General features: G+C 37.1%; 3 protein-coding genes across 4 annotated transcripts; 1 reads left to right on the top strand and 2 right to left on the bottom strand.

The window, feature by feature from the left end:
• Window positions 1–9,939: 9,939 nt before the first annotated feature.
• Window positions 9,940–14,114, bottom strand: LOC136219726 (pentatricopeptide repeat-containing protein At4g14850). 2 transcript variants are annotated; one of them, XR_010684250.1, is made up of 3 exons: window positions 12,336–14,114; window positions 10,692–11,715; window positions 9,940–10,398 (listed from the first exon to the last, which is right to left on the bottom strand). XR_010684250.1 is itself a non-coding variant. In XM_066007221.1 (2 exons), the coding sequence occupies exons 1-2, from the start codon at window positions 13,913–13,915 to the stop codon at window positions 11,250–11,252; spliced, it is 2,046 nt and encodes a 681-aa protein (XP_065863293.1). In that variant the 5' UTR covers window positions 13,916–14,114; the 3' UTR covers window positions 9,940–11,249. The 2 variants fall into 2 exon arrangements, 1 of the variants encoding a protein (XP_065863293.1); XM_066007221.1 differs by having other exon boundaries at window positions 9,940–11,715.
• Window positions 14,115–19,213: 5,099 nt separating this feature from the next.
• LOC136219725 (uncharacterized) lies at window positions 19,214–20,593 on the bottom strand. The gene is made up of 4 exons (XM_066007220.1): window positions 20,436–20,593; window positions 20,122–20,352; window positions 19,455–19,530; window positions 19,214–19,379 (listed from the first exon to the last, which is right to left on the bottom strand). The coding sequence occupies exons 1-4, from the start codon at window positions 20,517–20,519 to the stop codon at window positions 19,345–19,347; spliced, it is 426 nt and encodes a 141-aa protein (XP_065863292.1). The 5' UTR covers window positions 20,520–20,593; the 3' UTR covers window positions 19,214–19,344.
• A 443-nt stretch (window positions 20,594–21,036) lies between these two features.
• On the top strand, window positions 21,037–23,442 carry LOC136216609 (uncharacterized). The gene is made up of 4 exons (XM_066003164.1): window positions 21,037–21,719; window positions 21,826–21,917; window positions 22,847–22,961; window positions 23,144–23,442. Exons 1-3 carry the CDS (start codon window positions 21,539–21,541, stop codon window positions 22,898–22,900), a joined length of 327 nt encoding a protein of 108 aa, XP_065859236.1. The 5' UTR covers window positions 21,037–21,538; the 3' UTR covers window positions 22,901–22,961; window positions 23,144–23,442.
• Window positions 23,443–25,340: the final 1,898 nt, after the last annotated feature.

Genomic DNA, 25,340 nt, shown 5'->3' with positions numbered 1-25,340 from the left:
TTTGTGGTAAGTATCGGAAAGACAAAATCTTCGGGGGCCCGAAAGAGAGAGTTGCTAATTGTTCCTTCCTCTGGAAAGGACTTAGTGCTGTGTTTGATGAGTTCTGCTCGGGAGTTGGCCTGGAGGTGGGGAATGGTAAGTCCATTAGTTTCTGGTTTGATAACTGGATTGGGGATAAACCGTTAATTGAGGTGTGTTCTTCCCCCCCGCCTAGTGATATACGCAACTGGAGGATTGCCGATGTGGTTGACTCGGAAGGGGACTGGATCTGGTCAAAGTTTGATACTTTCTTTAGCCTTGAGAATCTCCTTAGAATGCGGGGAGTGAAGGTGAGTAATCAAGAGGAAGACTTGGATAGGCACTGTTGGGCGCTGACTAACAATGGAGTTTATTCTTGCAAATCGGCCTTTGAAGCTTTCTCTCTCTTTAGATCTGATCCTCCCTCGGATGTGTGGAAGTCGATTTGGACCCTTAAAGTTCCTTTCCGTATTAGGAGTTTCCTGTGGCTGGGTGTTAAGGACAGGCTTCTTACTAATTCGGATAGGCACAAAAGGCACTTGACTGATTCTGGAGCTTGCAGTAGATGCAGAGGTCATGTTGAGACTTTGTGCCATGCTCTTAGAGATTGCTCTAATAGTAAAGAGGTTTGGAGGAAAATTCTCCCACACCATATTTTCTCTTCCTTCATGGCACATTCTGAGGTCGACTGGTTCTCTGATGGTGTTAGAGGAAAGTTGCTTCCATACATGGAGCATGGTGACATTTTCTTTGCTATTATCTGTCACCAAGTTTGGAAATGGAGAAACGATGAGATTTTTGGAGATAAAACTGTTTTTATGACAAACTTAGCTGATTTCTTCTCGAAAAAACTTTTCTCTATTATCGATAGTTTCAAAGGAGAGTCCCTTGCCAGAGCCTCTCAGTGTTGTGATGTCCATCTCGTGGGATGGAGCAGGCCAAGAGAGGGGGTTGTGAAGCTGAATACTGATGGTTCCTGCCTCAGTAACGGTAAGATTGCGGCTGGAGGTGTGCTTAGAGATGTAGGGGGCGTCTGGCTTTCTGGGTTCTCCCAGAATTTAGGGTTGGGTTCTTCCTTTTCTGCGGAGCTCTGGGCTATTCTTACTGGAATCAATCTTGCTAAAAGGCTGGGTGTTAAGAGGCTCTCTGTGGAGTCTGATAATTTGGAAGCAATCAAAATGATTTCTGAGAATCATTCTATGGGTCTTAACAGTCGCAACCTCATCAAAGCTATTATAAGGCTTTGCTCCTCCTTTGAGTTCGTAGAGTTCAGACACATTTTTAGAGAGCAGAATCGTGTTACTGATCGCTTGGCGGCGGCGGGCCATGAAGGGACGTTAGGCGTTACTACCCTTCCTGTTTCCCCTAGTTTCATCTCTCATCTTCTCTTAGAAGATAGGATTGGGGTTAGCTTCCCTAGGCTAATTCCTGGGTAGTTTGTTGTTATTCGTTTTTCTTTTCCTTTTCTACCAAAAAAAAAAAAAGAAATGTCCTTATTCGTCATTTTGCACAAACCGCTATTATCAATCAGCTAATTTTTACCAAACAGGTCTACACAAACAGCTAGTCAAATCAACTAATGTAATCAGCTAACAGCTAATTCCCAAACAGGGCCAAGATTAATATTACACCGTTAATGATGTTGTTGGATATTTACTTATAGGGTTAAGGTGCAAAAATACCCCTAACGTTTTGGGTTAGGAGCAATTTTACCCCTAATGTCTAAAATGGTGCAATTTTGCCCCTAACGTTTGTAGTCAAGAGCAATTTTACCCCTAACGTTGGTAATTTGGGTCAATTTCATACACTATTATAAAACACATATATTTTTATTCATTATTTTGCACCATATGCATATCAATTCATTCTACAAAAAAGATTTCATGTTTTTTGTAATTTAATAATAGAATTGGAGATTAATATTTTATATATTCGGTGAATTTTTTGAATTTTTTTGTCTAATTCGTACAAAAGACAGTATATTTATTTTTTTTCACATCCCAATACATGTTTATGATTTGTTACTGATAAAATGACGCACATGTGAAGTGCAGATGATAAGATTAATGACCGAGAAGACAGTTTGATGAATTATTTCTGAAATTGATCCAATTTATCAACGTTAGGGGTAAAATTGTTCTTGGCTACAAACGTTAGGGGTAAAATTGCACCATTTTTGACGTTAGGGGTAAAATTGCTCCTGACCCAAAACGTTAAGGGTATTTTTGCACCTTAACCCTTACTTATATATACAATAATTTTTATTTTTATTTTTCTTTTTGGATTGAAAGAAAAAAAAATAGAAAGAAAAAAACATAGAAATTTTATTTAGAAATGAAATCAATCTTAATTCCAAATATGAATTAGTGTATAATTGTACTAAATTGGTAGATAAACATTAAATAGATCAATAATATAATCGGTTACAGACAATCCAAAAACTATCATGCTTAATAAAGATTCCAAGTAACTAGTTGAGGAGACATAAAGAAAATCGCGAAATGCTCTGCTAGGGTTTTGGAGTTCTCTGTCGACGCCTCCTCAAGTAGATTCGCGGATCTGGTCTCCCGGCCGTCATCGTTCTCTTCGCCGCCGCCCCCTCTCTTAGATCTGACTATTAGTAACTGTAAGGATAGAACATAACAGATGACAAGTTGTTTTTCTCCGCCGCCGCTCCCTCCTCGCCGTCTCCTCGATTAGGTTTGTGGATCTGGTCTCCCGGCCATCATCGTTCTCTCCGTCGTCGTCTCCTTCCTTAGTTTCGCAGATCAGTTCAGCCGTTCATTTCTCTTTGGATCGTGGATCTGGTGACCTATCCCTGTCGCCGTTCTCTTTGCGTATGTGGATGTTCCCCCGCCACCGTTCTCTCCTCTTTTGGCTTGCGGTTCTGCTCCAGCGCCGAGCTGATTCGTAATCGCAGAAACAGAATAATTTTTTTGGATTGAACAGCTATGAGTCTAATTTTGAACAAGTAAAAGAACAGAATAATATTATGCCTATTTGGTACAAGTAAAGAGATAAAATTTAAGGAGTTAAAAAGGGTTTTCTTCCATGATTAATTGATTACTAATCAAATTGATTTTCAGCCATAAGAATTAAGAATCTCTCCCGTATGAGGAGTTTTAGGGATAGAATTTGAGTATCTTATCGGTCAATTGTGTTGTATTTTCTGTCTGGTTTCTGATCCAGTCTTTGTATTCATTTCAATGGAGAATTCGAATAATCATAATATGATTGATGGGGTGGAAAGAAGCATGCAGTTAGGGCTTGTGCTTGAAGCAGAGGCTGTGGTACAAACGGCGCCGATTCAACGTTGGAGTTTTCTTGGGCGTTTTTTGACAGAGAGGATTATAAGGACCCAAAAAATGCTGAGCGTTTTGGCTGATATCTGGCAGCCGGCAAAGGGATTGACGGTGGAACCATTGGGTCCTAATCTATTTCGGTTTGATTTATATCATCCATAGGAGCGTGAACGGATCTTAAAAGGAGGCCCTTGGACTTATGACCAGCATCTTTTAATCATGCAGAAGCTTGAAGGGGATGTTGTACGTGGTGATGAAGAACTGATGCATACGGAGATGTGGGTTCAAGTCCATAATTTGCCGAGTGGTTTTATGTCAGGGAGGGTGGCTGTATTGATTGGCAATACGTTAGGGATTTTCGTTGAATCAGATCCGAACAACTTTAATGGCTTCGACAGATCATATATGAGGGTTAGGGTTTCTCTTGATGTTCGAAAAAGCTTGTGTGCTTCCATGCCTATCGGCAGAGCGGGTGAAACTCCGCAAACCATTACATTCAAGTATGAACGCCTGCCTATATTCTGTTTCTTCTGTGGTTGTTTAGGGCATGCTGAGAGATTTTGTCTGAAATTGCTTGATGTGCCTGATCCGGCTACTATCATACGGCCATTCTCGGTCGAATTACGTGCTCTGCCCCGCAGGTTGCAGGCGTCAAAGTGGCTCTTGACAAAGCCACCTGAAACTGCTCGTCCGATGGAAAATATTGTGGCCCCGGAAAGTTCTGTTGGAGGTATTATGAAACAAGGAGTTGGAACAAAGTTAGTGATGAATATTGTTTCCTTGTTTGAAAATAATAAAGGAACTGGCTCAAAGCAAGGAGACAAGAAGGATAGCCTTGTTGTAATAGAGACAAAGAGGAGAAGAAAGGAGGAGGGTCTTGAGAATATAACCTCTGATATGGTGGTGGATACTACACCAATGGTGACTAGTTCAAAAAACTTACAACAGGTGGGCTCTGGAGACCAGACCCGCCGAGGAGAATGAGTACGTTAAGTTGGAACTGTCGAGGTATGGGCAACCCTCGAACAGTTCGTATGTTAAAGAGCTTAGTGACTAGGTTCAAGCCCGATTTTATTTTTCTGATGGAGGTGAAATGCAACCGCGAGAAAGTTGAGGTAATAAAGCGTAGTCTTTCTTATTCTGGTCTCTTTTTCATTGATCCTATTAACCAAGGTGGAGGTTTGGCTTTACTCTGGAAAATTAATGGTTCAGTCAGTTTGTTACGTGCTTCTAGAAATTTTATTGATGTCAAAGTGTCTTTACTGGGTTTGCCGGAGTATCGATTAACCGGTTTTTATGGTTTTCCTGAGCGTTCTAGAAGGTCAGCTTCTTGGGAGATGATTCGGGATCTGTGTAGTAATCATTCTTTGCCTTGGGTAATTATTGGAGACTTTAATGACATGGCTTTACAGAGTGAGAAGAGTGGTGGTCGCAGACATCCACCTTATTTAATAAATGGTTTTTCTGATGTGATTGAGCAATGTAATCTGTTCGAGGTCCCTATGATTGGGCATGCATATACTTGGGAAAAGAGCAGATGCTATCATAATTTTGTTGAAGAGAAGTTAGATCGGGGATTAGCATCGTCCAACTGGTTTCAATTGTTTTCTTCGGCCAAAGTTATTAATGAGGAAGCTTCGGCCTCTAACCATTCAGCTCTTGTGCTGTGTCCGACCCCTAGTGAAGGGGTGTTTGTTCGCCGGTTCCGATTTGAAGATGCCTGGACTCAAGAGCCTGATTGTCGTGAACGGATTGTAAGCTCATGGAATGGGAATGCCTCGGCTGACATTTTGGTTCGGCAGGAGCAGTGCGGGCAGGCGCTGTATCAGTGGGGAGCTGAGTTACGCAGTCGGTTTTCTTCCAAACTTGTGGATTGTCGAGCTGAGATTAAAAGGCTGCAGAATCGCGCCGACGGGGCAGGTCAGGCGTTACTATTAGAAGCTCGGGAAAAGCTGGAAAATATCCTGTACCAACAAGAATTGTATTGGAAGCAAAGAGCAAAAAAATTATGGCTGGCTGGCGGTGATATGAATTCAAAGTTTTTTCATGCAGCTGCTAATAATAGGAGGAAAAAGAATAGCTTTGTGAGGCTTCGTGATGCAGATGGCGAATGGCACAGCTGGGGTGCAGGTTTGGATTCTGTCATTCTCTCTTACTTTACTCAGCTTTTTACCTTGAATGGTTGTGTTTTGGGTCCGATTATTGAAAACGTGGTGCCGAAGTTATCCGTGGAAAATTGTGATATGCTCTGTGGTGAATTTAAAGCTGTGGAGATTAAAGAAGCCTTGTTTTCAATGCACCCTGACAAAAGCCCTGGCCCTGATGGTTTTAATCCCGGTTTTTATCAGAAATTTTGGGATGTAGTAGAAGGCCATGTTACTGAAGCTTGTCTGTTATGGTTAAATTCTGGAGTGTTGCCTGATGAGATTCATGAAACTAATATTGTATTAATCCCTAAGAAATCGAAACCTGGGATGGTTTCTGACTTGAGACCGATAGCTCTTTGTAATGTGATCTACAAAATAGTCTCTAAAGTCTTAGCTAATCGGTTAAAGAAAGTCCTTCATGTTCTTATATCTCCGTCCCAAAGTGCCTTTATCCCTGGCAGACTAATCACTGATAATTTTATGCTGGCATTTGAGGTGAATCACTATCTCCATTAGAGGACTAGAAGGGTTTCAAGTGGTATGGCTGCTCGTAAGCTTGATATGTCTAAAGCATATGACAGGATGGAATGGAGATTTCTTCAGGAGATCTTATTGAACCTTGGTTTCCCAGTGAGCTTTATTAACCTACTAATGCAGTGTGTTACAAAGGTTACATATAGGGTTGTCCATGGGAAGCATGTAGTGGGCCCTATTGTTCCACAGAGGGGACTCCGTCAAGGGGATCCACTATCACCATATCTTTTTATTATCTGTACGGAGGGTCTTTCTCTCTATTTATCTCGGCTGGAGTCAGAGGGTCGGATCCGAGGTTGTGTTGTTGCGGACCAAGCGCCAGCGATCTCTCATCTGTTCTTTGCTGATGATAGTTACTTCTTCTTCGGAGCCAATCGATCAGAAGCTTCAGCAATTAAACAAGCTTTATATGACTATGAGTGTGCTTTTGGGCAGAAAATAAATTTATCAAAATCCTCTATATCTTTCAGTCGAAACTGTCCAGATGGTGGGTGTGCAGAAACTAGTAATATATTGGGAGTTTCCACTGTAGCCCTCCCGGATAAGTATCTGGGTCTTCCTTCGATGGTGGGAAGGAATAAGTCATAGGTTTTTGGTTTTGCTGAGGACATGGTGCGGTCTAGATTGAGGAGTTGGAAAACCAGGTTTCTATCAAGAGCAGGAAAGGAGATTATGATTAAATCAGTTGTGCAAGTGCTTCCTTCTTATGCTATGAGTCTATTCCTTTTTCCTATGAATATCTGTGATAATCTAGAGAAGGTGATGAATTCTTTTTGGTGGGGATCAGATGATTCCGGTAAAGGTAGTTTACATTGGAAATCGTGGGATAAGCTGTGCTGCCCTAAAAAATTTGGTGGAATGGGGTTCAGAAAGTTGCATAACTTCAACTTAGCTTTATTGGCTAAACAAGGTTGGCGACTTAGCTCAAATCTTGAGTCTCTTGTGGCACGAGTTTTTAAGGCTCTTTATTACCCGAATAGCTTTTTTCTTGATGCATCGTTATCTGATGGGCCTAGCTTTATCTGGCGTAGTATTATGGGTGCTCAAGAGTTGCTAAAGTCAGGTATTCGCAGATTTGTAGGGGCGGGTGGTGATGTTCGGATTTGGGATGACCCGTGGCTCCCTGACGATCATTTTCCATATATTGAAAGTGAAAAATTGAATGATTTAGGGGTGGAAGTAGTGGCTGATCTTATAGAGGAGGGTCGGCGGTCTTGGGATGTTGGGTTAGTTTCGGGCATTTTTGTTCCTCGGGATGCAGAACTTATTCTCCGTATCCCCTTATCTAATCGGGTTGACCATGATGTGGAAGGATGACCGGCGGGGCATCTATACAGTTAAAAGTGGGTACCGAAAGCTTATGTCTGGATTTGGAACAAATTGGTTAATTGATTCTCCAGTTTGGAATAAAATTTGGAATCTTAAAGTGCCCCCTAAAGTAAAGAACCTTCTTTGGCGGGTTCTTGCTAACTGTTTCACCTCTAAAGTCGCGCTGAAAGCCCGGAGGGTTCCTATCTCAGATTTATGCGAGCTCTGTCATGGGGCGGTGGAAGATTCTTATCATATTTTTCTCAAATGTACTATGGCTCGAGCTGTTTGGACTATTTCGCCTATTGGGGATGTGGGAACCCAATTTCATAATATTTTTTATTATTGGGGCTGGATCTTCTCTAAACCGGTGGAGCTGGTTGAGCTTGTAGCGTTTTTATGGTGGATTATTTGGTGTTATAGAAATGATATTGTGTGGAATCAGAAGGATTCACAAGCCTCGATCCTGTTCCATTCGGTCGGCTCCTTTCTACAGGCCTGGAAGAAAGCGCAGGCGTCGGTTTCTCCTTCAGGTAGTCCGGCTGTGCCTAGCCCGATGGTGTGGCAGCGTCCTCCAACAGGCTTCCTAAAACTGAATGTGGATGGTGCGTCTTTTGCGAATGAGAATGTGGCTGGGTTTGGGTGTATTGTTCGGGATGAGTTGGACCGGTTTATTGCGGCTAAAATGGAACCTTGCAGATTTATCAAGATGCATCGTTCATTGAAGCGCTATCGGTCCGTGAAGCTCTAAGTTGGATAAAAGACCGCGGATGGAATGATGTAATCATTAAGTCAGATTCTTTGATCGTGGTACAGTCTATGGCCCGCCCGTTAGAGATTTCATCTCCTTTTAACGTCTTAGCCAAGGATTGTCATTTTTCATTGAAAGAGCTTTTTAATTGCTCTATTCGTTTTGCCTGTCGTTCTGCGAACTCTGTTGCTCATTTGTTAGCTAGAAGTAGTATTTTACCTTTACATCGGGGTGAGTGGTTTTCTGTACCCCCTGATTTTATTTGTAATATGCTTCTTCTTGATTCTTAATATATGCTTCATTGGTTGTCAAAAAAAAAAAAACAAAGATTCCAATAATATAATTCTAAATCAAATATAACTTAGAACAATAAATGACATACACTAATTGTATAATAAATCTAATTTCTAATTATATTTAATTTATTTTGGTCTGTCGGTTAATTCGGTAATTTTGATTTAAAAACCGAACCAACCGAAATTATCGAAATATTATAAAAATAAAACCGAAACCAAAACTAATAGACCGAAAACCGAACCGAACAAACCAAAATTCATCGGTTCGATCGGTTATTTCGGTCTGGTTTGGTTTTTGAACACCCCTAATTAAAACTAATAATCTCTGATTTATTTTATTAATGTCTTTTGAATATGAAGCTTATAGAAGTACTAAAATTCAAACTTTTAATTGCTTCTTTTCTATACGAGAGAGTATATCATCGACCACTTTATTAGTAAGACTAACAAGTATACAGAAGTACCCAAATGATGTAATGGAGTTTGTCGCTCATTTGAAACTGATAAGTTCATAAGGATTCCATAAAGAAATATCTTAGCAACAAATAGGATGACATTGTTAAGTTCTGATTACAACCAATGACTTTTTTGTTTTTTTTTTTAAATAAAGTATTCTTACATATCGACAAAACACAGCTCCCGAAATTGAAACTATAAATCATATGATTGACATTTTACGTTTTTTACTAATTTGACAATTTATAAACTAAATTGATATTTAAATTCATTTTACACGACTGCAATTTGAATTTGAAGTTTATGTTTTGTCAATATATAAATTCAATTTAAAACTGATATTGTTTATCATAACAATATAATACTTTATTTTGTAAAAAAGACATACCATATATCTTTATTTACAAATTATAAATTTTTAAACTACGTACCTTCAAACTTGAAATTTGCTTTTTTTATTTATTTCTAACAGTAAAAGATAATAAAATCGTAATCAACCCTAAATCGTATGTAGATGGGAGATTCGTCCACTGTCCATCTCCTCGGAGGACTATAAAATCAATCATAAGATGACAGATAAAGAGAGAATTTATACTATAAAAGTTTACAATTTTACAAAACGAGATGAATATTCTAAATTACATCCATCTCCCATATAAATTTTAGGCTTAATACATGTGCAGTCCCCTGAACTTGTCTTTTTTTTTTCATTTTACCCCCTAAACTTAAGGGACGACCTATTGATCCCCTAAACTTCCAAAAAGCCACCCAATTTACCCCTCCTCTCCGACGTGGCGCTTGGATTATTGCAGCTTTATATTTTGCCAGGTCAACGCCACGTCAGCGAGAATAGGTAAATTGGATGGTTTTTTGGAAGTTTATGGAGTCAATAGGTTGTCCCTTAAGTTTAGGGGGTAAAATGAAAAAAAGGGACAAAGTTCAGGAGCTGTGTATGTATTAAGCCTAAATTTTAATATTAAGATAATTCGAAACCTAAAATTTCTTTCTTAATACCAATTAAACATGAAACTTATTAAATAAATAAAAGTTCCAAATCCCTCCAACATTTGTGGACACTGCTACAGATTGTAACCATGTTGATAGTTTTGAGCTTAAACTAACAAAAAAATATACTCTTCTAGAAACATCCCAAAGAAACAATCCTAAAGGTTTGAAACCTTAGGATCCAATAGAGAAGAAAATGTAATTGACTAGATAAAAGTTACATCCATTATAAATCTTTTATACCTCCTTAACCCTAGGATAGAAATGACATAACACTCCTCAATGTTCTACTAACATCACTTAGACATTAGGGGTACATAAGTATAAATAACCTAATAGCAAATTAGAAAATAGGCTAAATAGCAAAACAGTAAATAGAACATGTGTAGAAAGGACAGAACTCTGCAGAACTTGCTGTTGAAATAATTCCACACTTGCTGTGACCTGAGGGACACACCGTGTGGGATGAAGCTCCAATAGTCCATAAGACGTGTTGCAAGAGACACGCCCGTGTGAATTGTTTTGGAAAGAATCAGAAAATCAGCGAGATTCCGTTAGGGTGACACACTATGTGGCCTTTCCTTCACAGTGTAGATTTAAACATTAGAGCTTGCAGTTAGACTAGCTTACCATCGGGTTCAAAGAAGAAGACATGCCTGGAACAGACCTAACTTGGAAGCCTCAATTTCTATTTTTCAGTTAGGCTGCCTACTTCACATAATCAACAGTAAATGGAAAACAAAATAGCAATCTTTGATACAGGTTTGATGCTAGTAGAACGTGTCAATATGCCTAAACATAGCAGTGGAAAAATGCTATCTCAAAGCACCTAAAGTAAACCTCATTTATATGGAAATGAAAGACATATACTTACCTCTGGGAAGATGGCTGGGATCAAGACAAGGTGAATGAGATTACATGGTCGTTCAGTGCTTCTATTGATTAGGTGGAGAGATAAAGCTCGAGTAAGATTCATCCATATCACCTTGAATTCCCTCAAATTCAGGGACTCGATCTCCTTAAACTATACCCACCCAACCACAAGAAATTAATAATAATTTGTTAGTAAGAAAAAGAAAGGCAAAAACAAAATAGAAAACGAAAGTTAGAACCTGTTTGGAGTGGTGAGGACACTAATATAAGAGGATACTCTACAGATACATTTGGGGTCTTTTCTCACCTCCATTACCGAATGAAATTGCTGAACTAAGTACTCTGGCACAGTATAGAACCATAACAGATATACTTAAATGCTTATGCAGCCTAAGCACTTAATGAATGACATCCAATGATCAAAATTGTGAACAATTTACTTGGTACTATGGTTTACACAGTGTCATTTTGCAAGCAAATCCTGAACTTCTATGACAAGATGTTGTATAACCAAAAGAAAAAGAAGAAGAAAGAAAAGATTGCTAGAAGTGTAAATTAATCACCAATAGTCTCCACATGAACATTGACTATTCCTAAAGCAATGAAACCGACTGTTGTCTCTAACAATAATTTCTCTCCCAATAATGCCTGAAATGAACTTGAAGGCACTATGACAATCACCGCAGATCCTTAGGTTTTTCGTGATTCTTATAGGTAACCCAGGAGGAAGAGCTATAAGGCCAAAGGCAAGGGCAATCTTCTCACTATGATGCCAAACCTCGCTTATTTTCTCTTCTTCTTCTAGATCATATAGTGCATAGCTTGTGTCAGGTATATATCCGGCTGCTTTCATTTTCATCCTTAGCTTACCTAGCATTACCTGTATTTCAGAGCTCATTGCATGTGATGTATCCTTAGCTTGAAAGACATGGACCCTATTTTTGGCTGTTAGCCAACTGTAACCTGTTCCCTTCTTGATCCCAACATCCATCATTTCTTTTCTCACCAAGGTTGCCTCTTCCCACCTGATTTAAGGTCCATATACATAATTGGTTAAATGGGGAGCAAAAAACACAAAAAGAAAAGATAGGGATCATGACAAGGAAAAGAAAGATAGCAGATTGATTAAGCAAGCATCAATATTTAACATTTTGGGGGTGAAAATTATGGTTTAGAAGTAATTATGGGTTTAAACCCTTTTCTCCTTCGAGGACAAATTTAATTATGATTCTCTGATTCTTAAGCTCCCACGGTAGTTTAAAGTTTGTTGTTATGCAGATTAGGAGGTGTCATACTAATACAGAGAGGCTTCCTCTAACTCCTGTCCTAGTTCCCAAGTCAACCCAGTAACGGTACAAAGCAATGCTAGGAGTAGTACCAGTCCACAAGATCAAGAACATAGAAATCTATAATATTATACTTTAAGATGACTTCAAATGGGACATAATATAACATTGTCCATGTATTAAATACATGAAAGTTTCGATGATGGATGCTAAAGCATCCACAAAATTTAGGTAAGCATGTCATTTAAACTTCATGGACTTCAAGCCACAATATGATAGATCACACAGTAGAGCATTAAATTCTTGAAAATTTCAACTACAAAAGGGAATTACAGGTTGATCAGAAACAATAAACTTACCTGCCAGCAGCAGCAAACATATTGGAAAGCAGAACATGATTTCCAGAATCTTTTGGATCAAGTTCAAATAAGTTATCAGCTGCAATCTTTCCTAACTCTGGCTTGTTGTGCACCCTGCAGGCATTTAAAAGAGCCCCCCAAACCTCAACAGTAGGACGGACAGGCATTTTCTGCACAAATTTGTATGCACGTTCTACCATTCCAGCCCGCCCTAACAAGTCTACAACACAAGCATAATGCTCCAACCCTGGTTCAAACCTGTACTTATCCCTAATTGACTCAAAAATCTCCATGCCTAAATCAACTGCACCTGCCCTACTACAAGCTGATAATACACACACCAGGGTCACATAATTTGGTTCGACATCGGATGTCATTTGTTCAAACAATCTGATAGCTAACTCAGCATGTCCTTGGTGTGCATACCCGCTTATCATCGCATTCCACGTAACCAAATTCCTCTCAGGCATCTCATAAAATGCTTTCTCAGAATCCTTGATACTCCCACATTTTCCATACATGTCAACAAGGGCACTGCCAACAAAAATATCACCCACCAAGCATGCTTTCACAGCAAGTGCATGAACTGATTGTCCCATTTCAAGTCCTGCTAAACCTGCACAAGCACTCATAACACTAGAAACCAAATAATCTGTTGGCTCAACTCCTTCTTTCCTACCCTGAAGGAACAAGACACAAGCTTTTTCTTCCTCACCATTCTGTTCACAAGCAGCCACAATGCAGCACCATGTAACAGCATTCCTAATTTCCATCCCACCAAATATCATTTCAGCCAATCTAGTCTCCTTGCACTTCCCATAGAAATCTATAAGCCCATTCAAAACAGACACTTCCCTTCCATAGCCACTACGGATCACAAAACCATGTAACTGTCTCCCGAGGTCCAAATACAATGGATCAGCGCATGCATTGAGGAAGGCACAAAATGTTATCGGATCAGGCTCTCCACCTACTCGACGGAACTCCACAAACGCACGGACAGCGTTTTTGGGCCTCCCATCCATTACCGCATTAGAAATATACGCATTCCATGTAGCAACATTTTTTTGAGGCAATTCATCAAACAACTTCTGTGCATCATGTTTAAGTCCACATTTCGAGTACATATCAAATGCACTGCACCCAACAAAGACGGTATTTACTTCTCCTAATTTAACTGCAATTGCATGAGCTTGTTTTCCTACAAATGATAATCCAAGTAAAGCAGACGCTTTAAACAAGCAAGGGAATGTGAAATCATTGGGTTGGATATTTTCACGGCGCATGTTAGAAAAATGGAGGAGAGCAAACGAAAGATGACCATTTTGAACGGAGCCGGAAATAAGGGCGGTCCAGGTGACGACGGTGCGATTTGGGGTGAGTTGAAGAAGAAGGAGAGCTGAATTGGGGTGGTTCAGTTTGGAATACATGTTAATGAGGTAATTGGCAAAGAAGGTGGGGAGTGGGGATTGAAGGGTTTTAACGATTTGGGCATGAACAGCTCGGCCGAGAAGGGAGGAGCAAGTTGAGATTGCTGATTCGAGAAGGGAAGCGAACACATTGGGGTTGAAGGAAGGCATGGCCGGTCAGTCATGGTTTATTGCCCAACTTGTGCCAAATTAGAAAGCGTTTGAGCTTTTTAAACTTGAGAAGAAAAACCCCACATCTCCAGGAAGTGTTGAATGCCAACGGTTTTGCTTCTGAATGCAGAAAGACCATAGATGCGGCTACATGGCGGAGGTCCGGCGAGGCTGCTTAATCTTTAATTCAAAGGCTTAATACATCTCTATTTTGAATTTGTACAAAAAATTTGATTGTACTCTTAAATTTACAAAGTGTTTCAGTAACTCTTTCACCTTCGGTTCCTAAATTTAAAAAGGGAAAATTATCTGGATCAAATGGAAAGCTCATTTACATATTAAACCCATTTACTAATTCTACTACATATCTAGACTGATTTTGTGTGACTTTCCAAAAATACCCTCAATATTTACGCGGAGCTCGCCCCATCTCGTCTGACTTCGCATATTCACCCATATGCGAAGCCTGCGAAGTTAATGTTTTGATTTACTTAATGAATTTAGTTCGCATATGCGAAGCCTGCGAAGCTGAAGTTTGTTTTGCTTGATGAATTTAGTTCGCATATGCGAATGCTGGATATGATTTGAAGCTAATACGCGAAGTGGTATATAACAAAAATTGGCAAACAACAACGGATTCGAACATTAAAATCATAACATTATCAAAATTTACAACAAGATTGCCACAATAACAACATTCAAATCATAACATTATCAAAATTTACAACAAGATTGCCACAATGAACTCTACTAACTAATCATTTCAAAGTGAAACTAACTAATCTGGTACCAAGATTACGCATCCGCTTCAAAATTGGCACCGGATTAAGTTAGGTCCACTTTGAAGATTGGCACCATAGGATGGACGTGTCCCATGGTGCACCCCGAGATTAACACAACCTCTCCTAACGAATCATTTCAGGAGTGAATGTGTCAATCTTGGGGAAGTTCATCCCTATACATGAAGGAAAATCATCTCCCCTGCAGCCCAGTACGCCGCCTTCCAGAAAGGGATGTTACGTATTCAACCATCTACAGAAAAAATTAACCGTGTTAGTTAGGAAAAAAGACGATTTTGGCTTCGCGAAATGAAAATTAGCGAAGCGTGCGAATGTAAATGTGCAGGGGAAGAGGTGATTTTACTTCGCATATCAATTTTTTCGCGAAGTCTGAGAGGTCTGAAATGTGACTATCTACATCGCATATCGCTGCTTTCGCGAAGTCTGTGAGGTCTGAAACGTGAGGATCTATTCGCAGACTTCGCGAACTAATCGATTCGCGAGGTAGATCCATATGTTTCAGACTCTTTCTCTTCGCAGAACTTCGCGAAATCATCAATTCACGAAGTAGATCATCACTTTCCAGGCTCGTTCTCTTCGCAAAGCTTAGCGAAACCATCGATTGCGAAGTGAATTCATGAAAAAACGCAGAAAAAACAAACAGATACTTACATTTTTCGCCCCTTTCATCCCCAAAAGCGACAATAACAATATGATAACATGGGAAGAACGAAGGAAATAACGTAGAAAAACCATTTCTTTGATGGTAACAAGAAGAAAGAAACCAAGCAACGAACAGAAAGATGAAAAACCGTTTTCTAGGGTTGGGAAGTTGCAGAATCAAGAGATGAAGAGATGAAAAAGAGAAATTCATTATGATTTCGACTAAATGGTGCAGATTTCGTGCAATTTAAAGGAAGAAAGGAAGATCAAAAGTCTTGAAATCATTAATGCTGGAGCAACTTTTCGCATAACCAAGGAGATAGAGGGAGCGGCAATTCGCAAGTGGTGGAAGTGGGAAGGTCAGGGGTATTTTTGGAAAGTCACACAAAATCAGTCTAGATATGTAGTAGAATTAGTAAATGGGTTTAATATGTAAATGGGCTTCCCATTTGACCCAGATTTGTAATTTTTCCATTTAAAAAATATAATCAATTAATCATTCGATTGCCAAAAAAGTACCTTAAATGCGGAAAATATATTTAACGTATCTTATAATGTTATTACATAATTCGAAAATAAATTTAAAAAGAAGTCATTACATATTCAACTATAAAACTTGTCTTATTTAATATTAGAACCGTAATACCTTAATCTTGGTCGTTTTATATGTTTTAAGACGCGTACAATATATCTTGGTCGCTTTACTAACTCAAACAATGGTGATTAAAAAAAATTTATTTTTATTTATGTTAAAATGTTTGATTCATGGAGACTGATCAAAATGCTAAAAAAATCTAATCAAAAAGCTACATTTTTGTAAAGAAACTGTGATTGAAACTATAATTGAATTTGAAGCTTGAACAAATTAACACTTTGGGAAGGATCGCGAACTTCTTAGTTTGATGGTTGCTTGTGAAAACTACTGAAATCTTGGATTGAAACTTGAATTTAGCGAATTGAAAACTTTGAGTTGGAATGTAACGAAGCTTGGTGTGATTACAAGAAAACTTGAATAATAAAGGAAACAAGTAATTTGTGAGAATTAAACAATGAAAGAGTATAATAATAAGGGCTTGATTGGATGAAGGGTAGGAAAGAGTAAATAAAGAAATGGTAGAGAATGGTAGGGAAAGGTAAAGAATGGGAATGAAGGGGAATTTCTAACCCTTCAAAACTCACATTTGAGAGTTGAAAATTGAATGAAATTTAAAAAAAAAAAACCCTTCAAAACCTCTTCATTACCCTACTCTTCTAATTTTTTTTTTTTCCCAAACATGGGTTTGTAAAAACCCTTACTAACCCTTCCCCCTCCCAAACAATATCAACCCTTACTAACTCTTCCCTTATTAACCCCTCTAAACCCCATCCAATCAAGCCCTAAGAGTAGAAAAGAGGTTTTGGTTTTGGTTTTGATATTTTGTTGTGTTGTGTCTTTTCAAATAAAGGGTTAAACCTTTTTTTATAGTTGCTGTTGGCAGAAATTTATTGGAAATGTGATCTTTCACTACTCCAATCTTACTGAGATTTGTATGGTACGTTTATCTTTTAAGGAACTATGATTCCACTTCAAAATATGAGTTAGAGTTGGTTAAAGATGTTTAGAAAGCAGACACATTTTTCTTGCTACTGGGACGAATTCATCAGAAATAGTGTCTTCCACTACTCCAAACTTGTTGACATCTATATGGCACGTTCTCCACCTTTTGAGGAACCATGATTCTACTTCAAAACGTAAAACGGAATTGATTAAAGTTGTTTAAAAAATTTATTTCCAAACAAGCACGTTTTTCGCAATCTTGTGTACAATTGTTAGTAAAATGTCTGCTTCCTCAATATTACTCCGTTCTGGCTTCATAAATAGTCCTTGAAGACCTAAAAATCAAAATTCCATTAATAACTAGTAGGATTCCCATCATTTGTACTCCAAAAGCTCAGTTTTTTAAAAGAAAACGCGATGCTAAAAAATAAACCTTTTAAATAATGCCGGTTTCTTTTATGATTTTTAGGGATAAATAGATACATTTATTTATCAAATATAAATAAGATGATTACTAATTTGAATATGTTTATTGATAATGAAGTTTCGAATGGAAATGAAGCAACTTATTATTATTGTCTTATTATTTTCTCTTTATTTTCTTTTTATATTTTATTATTTTAATTTTTTATATTATGCCCTAACAAATGTCCATTCTTTTATTTGTGAATATTTTCAAATCAATTTGCATATAAAAGAATCACTTCTTTTACTAGAGGACATCAAAGAGTTGATATTTGTATGTAGAACTTTTCACATGGAAAGTCCTTCCAAAACTTTAAAATCTCAAACCCCCCACAAACTCTATTAAACTTGTTAACATATATACAACTAAATCTATCACATATAACTTAGTCACAAAAAAAAAAAAAAAAAAAAAAAAAAAAAAAAACACTAAAGTATCCAAAATGTTTACTGTATTAAATAGTTATAAACAACTTATCATAATGCGTAAAATTATATTGATAAACTAATTTAGAAAGTCTAATATAACAAACAATCAAATAATAACTTAAATAACTGTCAAGCCAGTCCATACAACTTTTCAGTAGATAGATATAAAATTAATCTTATTCAGAAATGTTACAATTTTAGAGTATATCTACTAGGAGCAAATGAAATTCATGTATTTTTTTTAAAGATCACTAGAAAAGTTAGACCAACTCATGAAAATTGTTATTATAATCATATGTGTTGTTGTAATAAACCACTGTTGTGGTTGTAACCAATAGTTGTTTGTCACAGATTACAGTAACAAATAATCTTTTTATCCCTAAAATCCAAATATCACAAAATTGGCAGCCACGCATGGTGCATAGGCGCCTGATTTGGCGCGTGGCCTACATGCGCCAGATCAGGCGCGTATGTCACCATCGGTGGCTGCTTTTTTGAGTGGCAAACATTTTTAATACGCAGTAAACTACAGTTTTGATACCTATTTGTAATTAATAATTTTTTTTACCCCACAAAATTTAAAAAAATTAATCTACTCTAGTGCGGTGTTACAAAACCTTGTTACTTTCCCCTCTAAAGTCACAATGGTTGTTACCAACCATTGTGGATGCTCTTATAGGTGAATAGAGAGATTCTTGCTTAGCCCGTCTCGATAATAGGCGAGCTAGTGGGAACAATTCTACTGAAGTGTCAGATATCTACAATGCCATTGTAAATGGCAATCTCAACTCTCTGCTTGTCGGACTTAATCTAGGATTCGTTGGTGCTCTCTGATGCTCAATTGATATCTTTTGAATGTTTTTGTAGAAAAAGAAAACTCAGGTTTTCATAAAGTTTTCCAAGGACCAGTGAGTGCCCTTAGATCGGTCACTCCCATATCAGAACCTCCTCCAACCAAAAGAATGGAGATAATATTGCAGCTAGAACTTTGCCATAACAATCATGACCAATATTTGAACCGGGGCTGAAGATGGCAACATCTACATTAAGTTTCAGCAAACCTGAAGCAGGTTTGGACCAAGACGGACTAGAATTGACTGGATGTGGTTCTAAATGGACATCAGAAGAACATCACTCATGCCAAAATCTTTTCTTATAAACTCAGTTTTCATGGAGGCAGAAGCAACATGTAGAGCATTTTGGAGAAACTTGATTGACACATAACTCTAAAAGAACTCGCATCTGCTATTCCATTCAAAGTGTTTGCGACATTACCTATGCATCTCCAATAGTTTCAGCAATGCCACAAAGCTAATTCAAACTTGAAAGATGGAAAACTAAGCAAAAATTGAGCAAGGAATTCGACTCGTTTAGGCAGGGTGAGTTTTAAACTTGCAAGCGAAATATATAGTTGGATGATAGTACTAATTGGTAGAAAAAGAAAAGCATAACTACTCCATATCATATACAGCATCCGAAGTTGCATCAAACTCATACATATAGCAACTTCTTTTTATTGTTTATTTTCAATCTTACAGTTGATATACAACGAAATTCTATTCATCTCGACTTGCAACCTCCAATCCATTACCTGTACAATTACAGTTATAGAATGGTGATTCATCTTCATACATTTAAAAAGAAGATTGCAGTTAGAAAAGCTTACCATCTGGATCAAAGAAGAACACCTGCCTAATCGGCCTACCAGGAACCGACCTTTGGAAGGTTTCTATTCCCTTATCCTGAAGAATTTCAGTCAATTTCTCAGTTATAACATGAATGCATACTAACACCAAACCAAAACTGTTGGTCCAGGTTTAGTTCTACTATAAAGTTGCAACCCAAAATGGTATTTCAAAGCACCTGAAATAAACCTCTTATTTATGAGAGCCGCAAGTAAATAATTCCCTCAGCCTAATACATTATTAGCCCCTAAACCTATATTTTTGCAGAAAAGTCATCTGCCTTCTATATTTTGGAATTCTGTTTACCCCTAAACATATTTAAAGTGACTAATTGACCTCTTAAGTCCGCAGTAAGTTGAAATGTGAACTGCTTAAGAAAATTCATGGAATCAATAAGTCATTATTAGTAAGTTCATGCCTAATTCCTTGATTCTTGCAAGTTGAAAAACACAAAGTTTGCTGGTTTGCAGCTCTAGAAGAGTATATATATGGAAATGGAATGGGTATGAAATTGTATATGGCTTCATTCCATTTCCACCATACAACTAAATACAGATGAATGCCTAATCTTAATATTCTAGCATAAACAGTATAAGTAATTTCCAGCACAACTTAAACAAGTACCAAATGAGAAAAATTGGAGTGGACCTTGAGAGTTTGGACCAAGGAATCGAAATTGGCAACGGAGAAACAGATATGATGGCCTCTGGGAAGATGGCTAGGATCAAGAACAGGTGAAGTGGCGCTGTACGATCCTTCAGGAAGCTTCGTGGCGGGGCTTCTCTCGATTAGGTGAAGACAGAAAGCTTGAGACAAATTCAGCCATATGACCTTGAATTCCCCAAAATTGGGCGACTCAATCTCCTCAAATCCAAACACCTATACGTATACCCATCCCACCCCAACAAATTAATCAAATAAGCAAAACAAAACAGAAAACGGAAGATAGAATTAATTAGAACCTGTTTATAGAAGTCAGCGAGTCGCCTAATATCAGAGGATTCTCTCGCGATATGGTTGAGGTAAGCTTCTTTGGCTATTGCCATCTTTTTTCGCCTTCACTGCTTTTGGTGTGCAACAGATATGGAAGGGGTGCAGCACTTTTCATGCTCCTTTCGTATTTATTTTTTATTACTAAAATTATTATCACAAAAGTTTAATACAACAACAAAAGTCTTAGTTCCGAAATGATTCGGAATCGGCTAACATGAACATCATATGAAAGGGGTTAATATATAAAAAAAGATGATGAGTTTAATGGAAATAAAAAAAAAGAAGTTAACTTTATAGTAAGGGTGAGCAGAACCGAATCGAAAATCCAAATACCGGAAAAATCGGACCGAAAAAAATTGAACATTATATTTTGGTTTGGTTCAATTCTAATTTTTTAGCTAGTTTGGTGTTCGGTTCGGTTCGGTTTAGTCCGGTCTAAAACCAAACAAAACCAAACCGAAATACAATATGTACTACTCTTAATTTTAAGGTTTTAAATTAATTAACTAATTATATATAGAAAAAACAATTAAACATATTTTTTCTCTCTCAGCTAATTATATATACAAAAGAAAAACTAATTATATGATTATTTTTTTTATATAATTGTTTAGTAGTGAAGGTACAAGTAGATATAGGTCTCTAGTGCTTTGTTTGGTCCAAACATGAACCAAATCGGATCGGATCGAAATAATTTGGTTCGGTCCAAATCAAACCGAATTATAATTTGATTTGGTTTAGTCCTAAAAATAGAGATAATTTGGTTCGGTCCAATTCGGTTTTTAGACCGAATCGGACCATGTTCACCCCTACTTTATAGTCCGGTTCACTTAATGGAAGTGTTGATGCCTAGTGGCCAGTGCTTATTACTGAATCCTGTTCAGACCCAAGAAGGAGGGCTGGTTTTTCGCGCGCTTATAGTCCGCCTATTTCATTGTTTTCTTGTCTCAATGTCAGCCCCAATTTTCTCTGTATAAATAGATAGTAGACCATTTCCGTCGTCGGCCCTCCCTCTCTCTTTCAGGGGAGAGGATTTCAGGAGCAGAGCAGTACCAACCAAACTCCTCCATTAATGACGCTTTCCACCATGAACAAAGATGCTATCTCTCATCTCCGCGAGGATATTTCATTGCTTCTTTCTCAATGGCATGGCCTTCAATTAGCTGTTAAAAACCAGTGGGGCGGTCATGATTCTCTTCAGAAATCTCATCAGCTTGCCTCCGATATCTTGTATTTGTTCTTTCAACCTAGAGGTAACAAAAAAAATTGGGATTATTGCGTTGTTTTTCTGTGTTTTGTTTGGATTGCCTTGCCTTGCCTTCTTATGGGAGTTTTATGTATTTAAATGCCATTTATTAGGGCCGTCTTATGTTGAAGATTTGGAGAATTTGCTCCATGAAAGCTTGTTGCTTTCTTTCAATACAGATATCGAGGATGGTAGTATTGAACAGGTATGTAGATATGTCTTCCCTTTTTCATTTAGAATTGTCAAAATCTCTATCAGTTTACTGGTGTTAAATATGTCATATATTAGGATTTGTATTCTCTCATATTCATTTTCAACCATTCAATTCAGAAAATATATGAACGGTCTTGTGCAATATCCCTAATTATACATGTATATCCTCCCACTGGATAACTAATTTATAGGGCTTGAAAGACATCTTATTTCGAATAATTTTGGAGTCATTATTATGTTTCCACACGAGATTTATCTGTGAACTCTGTATTTCTGGGTGAGACATACTTATGTCTGGAATTAATTATGATGAATAAGAAGAGCTAACTTGGCAGATGGAAGTCATGGCTCATTAATCTGAAAATTTGGATTTGTTAATTGTCATGAACATTTTATTAGTTTACGTTTAGTTTTTTCTCACCCTGTATGTTCATTCTTACATTACACATGTCAATTTTGTAATCTTTCTTTATGGGGGTTTTTTCCCCCAATTGTGCAAGAGAAGACATGCTACTTATGAATCATTTGTATTTCATCAAAATATGGCAATCAGTCTTTTAAAGGATCTTCTTTTATAAGTTTGAAAGAAGCTTGCTTTAAAATCTGGAAATACTGTCTCAGTTGTGAGTTAAGAAAGTTGGAATCCATTTAAATGTTTGATTCTTCTTTAAACAACAGCCATTGCAACACAATAAATTTATTTCTCTCTTCCAAATAGTATCGTGGTGCTATTCACATAATCACATATTATGCTTGCCTAAATGGACCTTTTTCAGCAAATGATTTGTTTCTTACATGCATTACCTTAGCAAATAACTCAAATTTAATGTCTAGGCTAACTTTTGTATTAGTATTACATTGTTATTTATTTCTGGTGAAAATGAATCTCTCAATCTACTAACTAACTGCAATTCAAAGCAGGTTGCGGAGCGATTGATAATGTTACAGGAAGAATTCTTTCATAGATATCACTAGACTGAGAATTGGGTCCGGCCTTTTGAATTAGAAGCTTATAGAAGATCCTACATTCAAACAGGTAACTGAAGGCAGCAGCTCTAGGACTCTGGTCTACATATCTTGTGTAATCAATAGATTGAGCACGAAGTTAGAACTTACAATTTTGTAACTTTTTAAAAAATTGATTCACAGAAATCAAGTTTAATGCATGTAAACCTCATTGAACCATTTACTAATAATGGTTTGAAATTGTGATTGCAGGTTTCCTTTTGTCCAAAACAACCAACTAAACATCAAAGCCAGCTCCTTTGTAGATTATGGGTTTGTGCAGAATTACAGATTGGTTTTATTTTTGTCATACTTTTCGTTACAGACCTGAAGACTGAGTATATATGTATGCACTTGTAATCTGGGTGCATATCTAGGCTTGTTTGCCCCCTCATATGGAGTAGGAAAAAGGAACTTATGTAACAACTCAGTACTCTATTTAAAGCTTCTTTTATTGAAGTGGTAATGCAATTGAAACCAGTTTGAGCTGTTTTTGAGTCAGAACTGTTCTCACTTTGTATTGCATTTATGACTTCTTTAGTTATTATATACGTGCTACAGTAGTGTTCACATGGAATTTGGATGACCAAATATACAAAACAGCCTGGATATAATTGAGACGGCGAAAACTAGCTATTCATTTTCTTTTTTAACAAATTTCTTAAGACCTACAAATACTCAATGTAACATCTTTTGAGATCTGTATACATCTTTCCAAGTACAGTAAAATTGGTGGGAGGATTGTTGTTGTGCTCCCTTATAGCGGCTTCGTAATAAGTTTGTTGTTGAATTGTTTTGGAATAATTGTAGTCAACAATGTCAAACTGATGCGGTCTAATATCGAACAATTCGGTAAATTCTGTCAACTTTTAAGGAGTCGGATTTTTGTGTTTTCTATTTTAATAGGTTAAAATGCGGAAGGGACATTTTGTACAAGTTAGGGAGTGAAAAGATGGTTTTACCAATAATTTAGATTTAATGCGTTTGTTGCTCCATGTACCGGGTCTTAAATATCATTTATTCTTTGAATTTTCTAAAATATTAACTTTCTCCTGAATTTTCAAAAATTTCAATTGATTTTTATTCTTATCTAATTGATTCAATAACCTCTATTTTTATCCGATTATATTTAATAACATCAACTTCAACTGTCCATGAGCTTTCAAAGTTCCTAATTATTTGTTTATTTGACATTTTCTTCTTGATACGTGACAGAATATGTCTTCCATTTTGTGCATCCAACAAATTTTGTTAAAAAATACGGAATTATTGAATGCAGTTGAACAAGAATACATGATCATTTTAAACTTTTAAAAATTTAGAACACAATTGAAATTTTGGATCAGATATCGGGGAAAAGCGGCACTCGACATCTATTAAACAACACCAAAAACAAAGCCATACCATACCCTCGGGATAAAGTAGTGATGATTGTCGTGAATGCTGCCCTTGAGGACGTGTAGAAGAAGGTCTTTGCCGATTCCTATCAACATGGTGCACCTGTCAGTAGAGGGACGTGAAAACGTCGTGGAGACTTTGATAGAATAAATAGGGATCCATTACTAGACATTTTTATTGAGGGACGAAGTGCCCAGGATGAACAGTTTTTTCATTCGTTATGTGTTGTGCTGATTGGATGCGTACTTGTGTGATTGATCGATGGACGGGGGAATTTTGTGAATGACGAGACCAACCTAACCTAAAGTAAAGGCTCTTCCCTCTTTTGATGGCGAATCTTGATTGTTTTATCTGAGCACTAGAAACCGATTAAGAGAAAGAAGAAGCATGTTGGAATTATAAAGAATCTCTTCTTGACCAGTTGTTGATTCGGAAATAAAGAAGTCCGTTTTTTTCGTAATTAATAGATTTATATGATAAAAGATTATATCTAGAGTGTTTTTTAAAATTCTCTTTTTGATTCGCAAATAAGTCTGCCTCAAAATCCTTTTTTTTTTATAATGAATTAATTGGTCTTGTTCATGTAAATTCCATTTGCTTAATTTTTTTTATTTTCAACCATATGGTATTGAGAGATTTCATTTCGACATTTTTGTGATACTAATCTATACCATCTAAGCTGAGATAAATCGTATTTATATTGATAATGACTTATTAACCAATTTTTCCATTATTGAGCAACGAAAAAGACTTTCAAATTTTTTTTCTTTTAATTCCGAATTAAATAATCCTTGGGCTCTAAAATAATCTTTTATTTCCTTCTTAAGAAAAAAGTTATGGTATTGAAAGGTCGATCTTAACTTATATAAGTTAAGGATTTGGATTTGTGATAATTTGTAAAATGCATACGCTTATGATAAGAAAGCTATGTTGCAAAAAATCTATGAATTATTATTAATAACAGCAATATCTCTTGACTTTTTTATAATCGAAATACATACAGTGAATTTTT

This window comes from Euphorbia lathyris, chromosome 2, assembly GCF_963576675.1.
Source record: "Euphorbia lathyris chromosome 2, ddEupLath1.1, whole genome shotgun sequence".
NCBI lineage: Eukaryota > Viridiplantae > Streptophyta > Magnoliopsida > Malpighiales > Euphorbiaceae > Euphorbia > Euphorbia lathyris.
The sequence above is the reverse complement of the archived record's forward strand: the minus strand, read 5'-3'. Positions and strand labels throughout refer to the sequence as shown.

Bases quoted from the DNA above. Each gene is read 5' to 3' on its own strand.
- LOC136219726 (XM_066007221.1), bottom strand. From the start codon at position 13,915: ATGCCTTCCTTCAACCCCAATGTGTTCGCTTCCCTTCTCGAATCAGCA. The intron at 11,716-12,335 runs GTAAGTTTATTG...ACCTTAAATCAG, and splicing joins ATGTTTGCTGCTGCTGGCAG to GTGGGAAGAGGCAACCTTGG.
- LOC136219725 (XM_066007220.1), bottom strand. From the start codon at position 20,519: ATGGCAATAGCCAAAGAAGCTTACCTCAACCATATCGCGAGAGAATCC. The intron at 19,531-20,121 runs GTCCACTCCAAT...GAAATTCTTCAG, and splicing joins CCTTGGTCCAAACTCTCAAG to GATAAGGGAATAGAAACCTT. The intron at 19,380-19,454 runs GTAAGCTTTTCT...GTAATTGTACAG, and splicing joins GTTCTTCTTTGATCCAGATG to GTAATGGATTGGAGGTTGCA.
- LOC136216609 (XM_066003164.1), top strand. From the start codon at position 21,539: ATGACGCTTTCCACCATGAACAAAGATGCTATCTCTCATCTCCGCGAG. The intron at 21,720-21,825 runs GTAACAAAAAAA...GCCATTTATTAG, and splicing joins TTTGTTCTTTCAACCTAGAG to GGCCGTCTTATGTTGAAGAT. The intron at 21,918-22,846 runs GTATGTAGATAT...AATTCAAAGCAG, and splicing joins AGGATGGTAGTATTGAACAG to GTTGCGGAGCGATTGATAAT.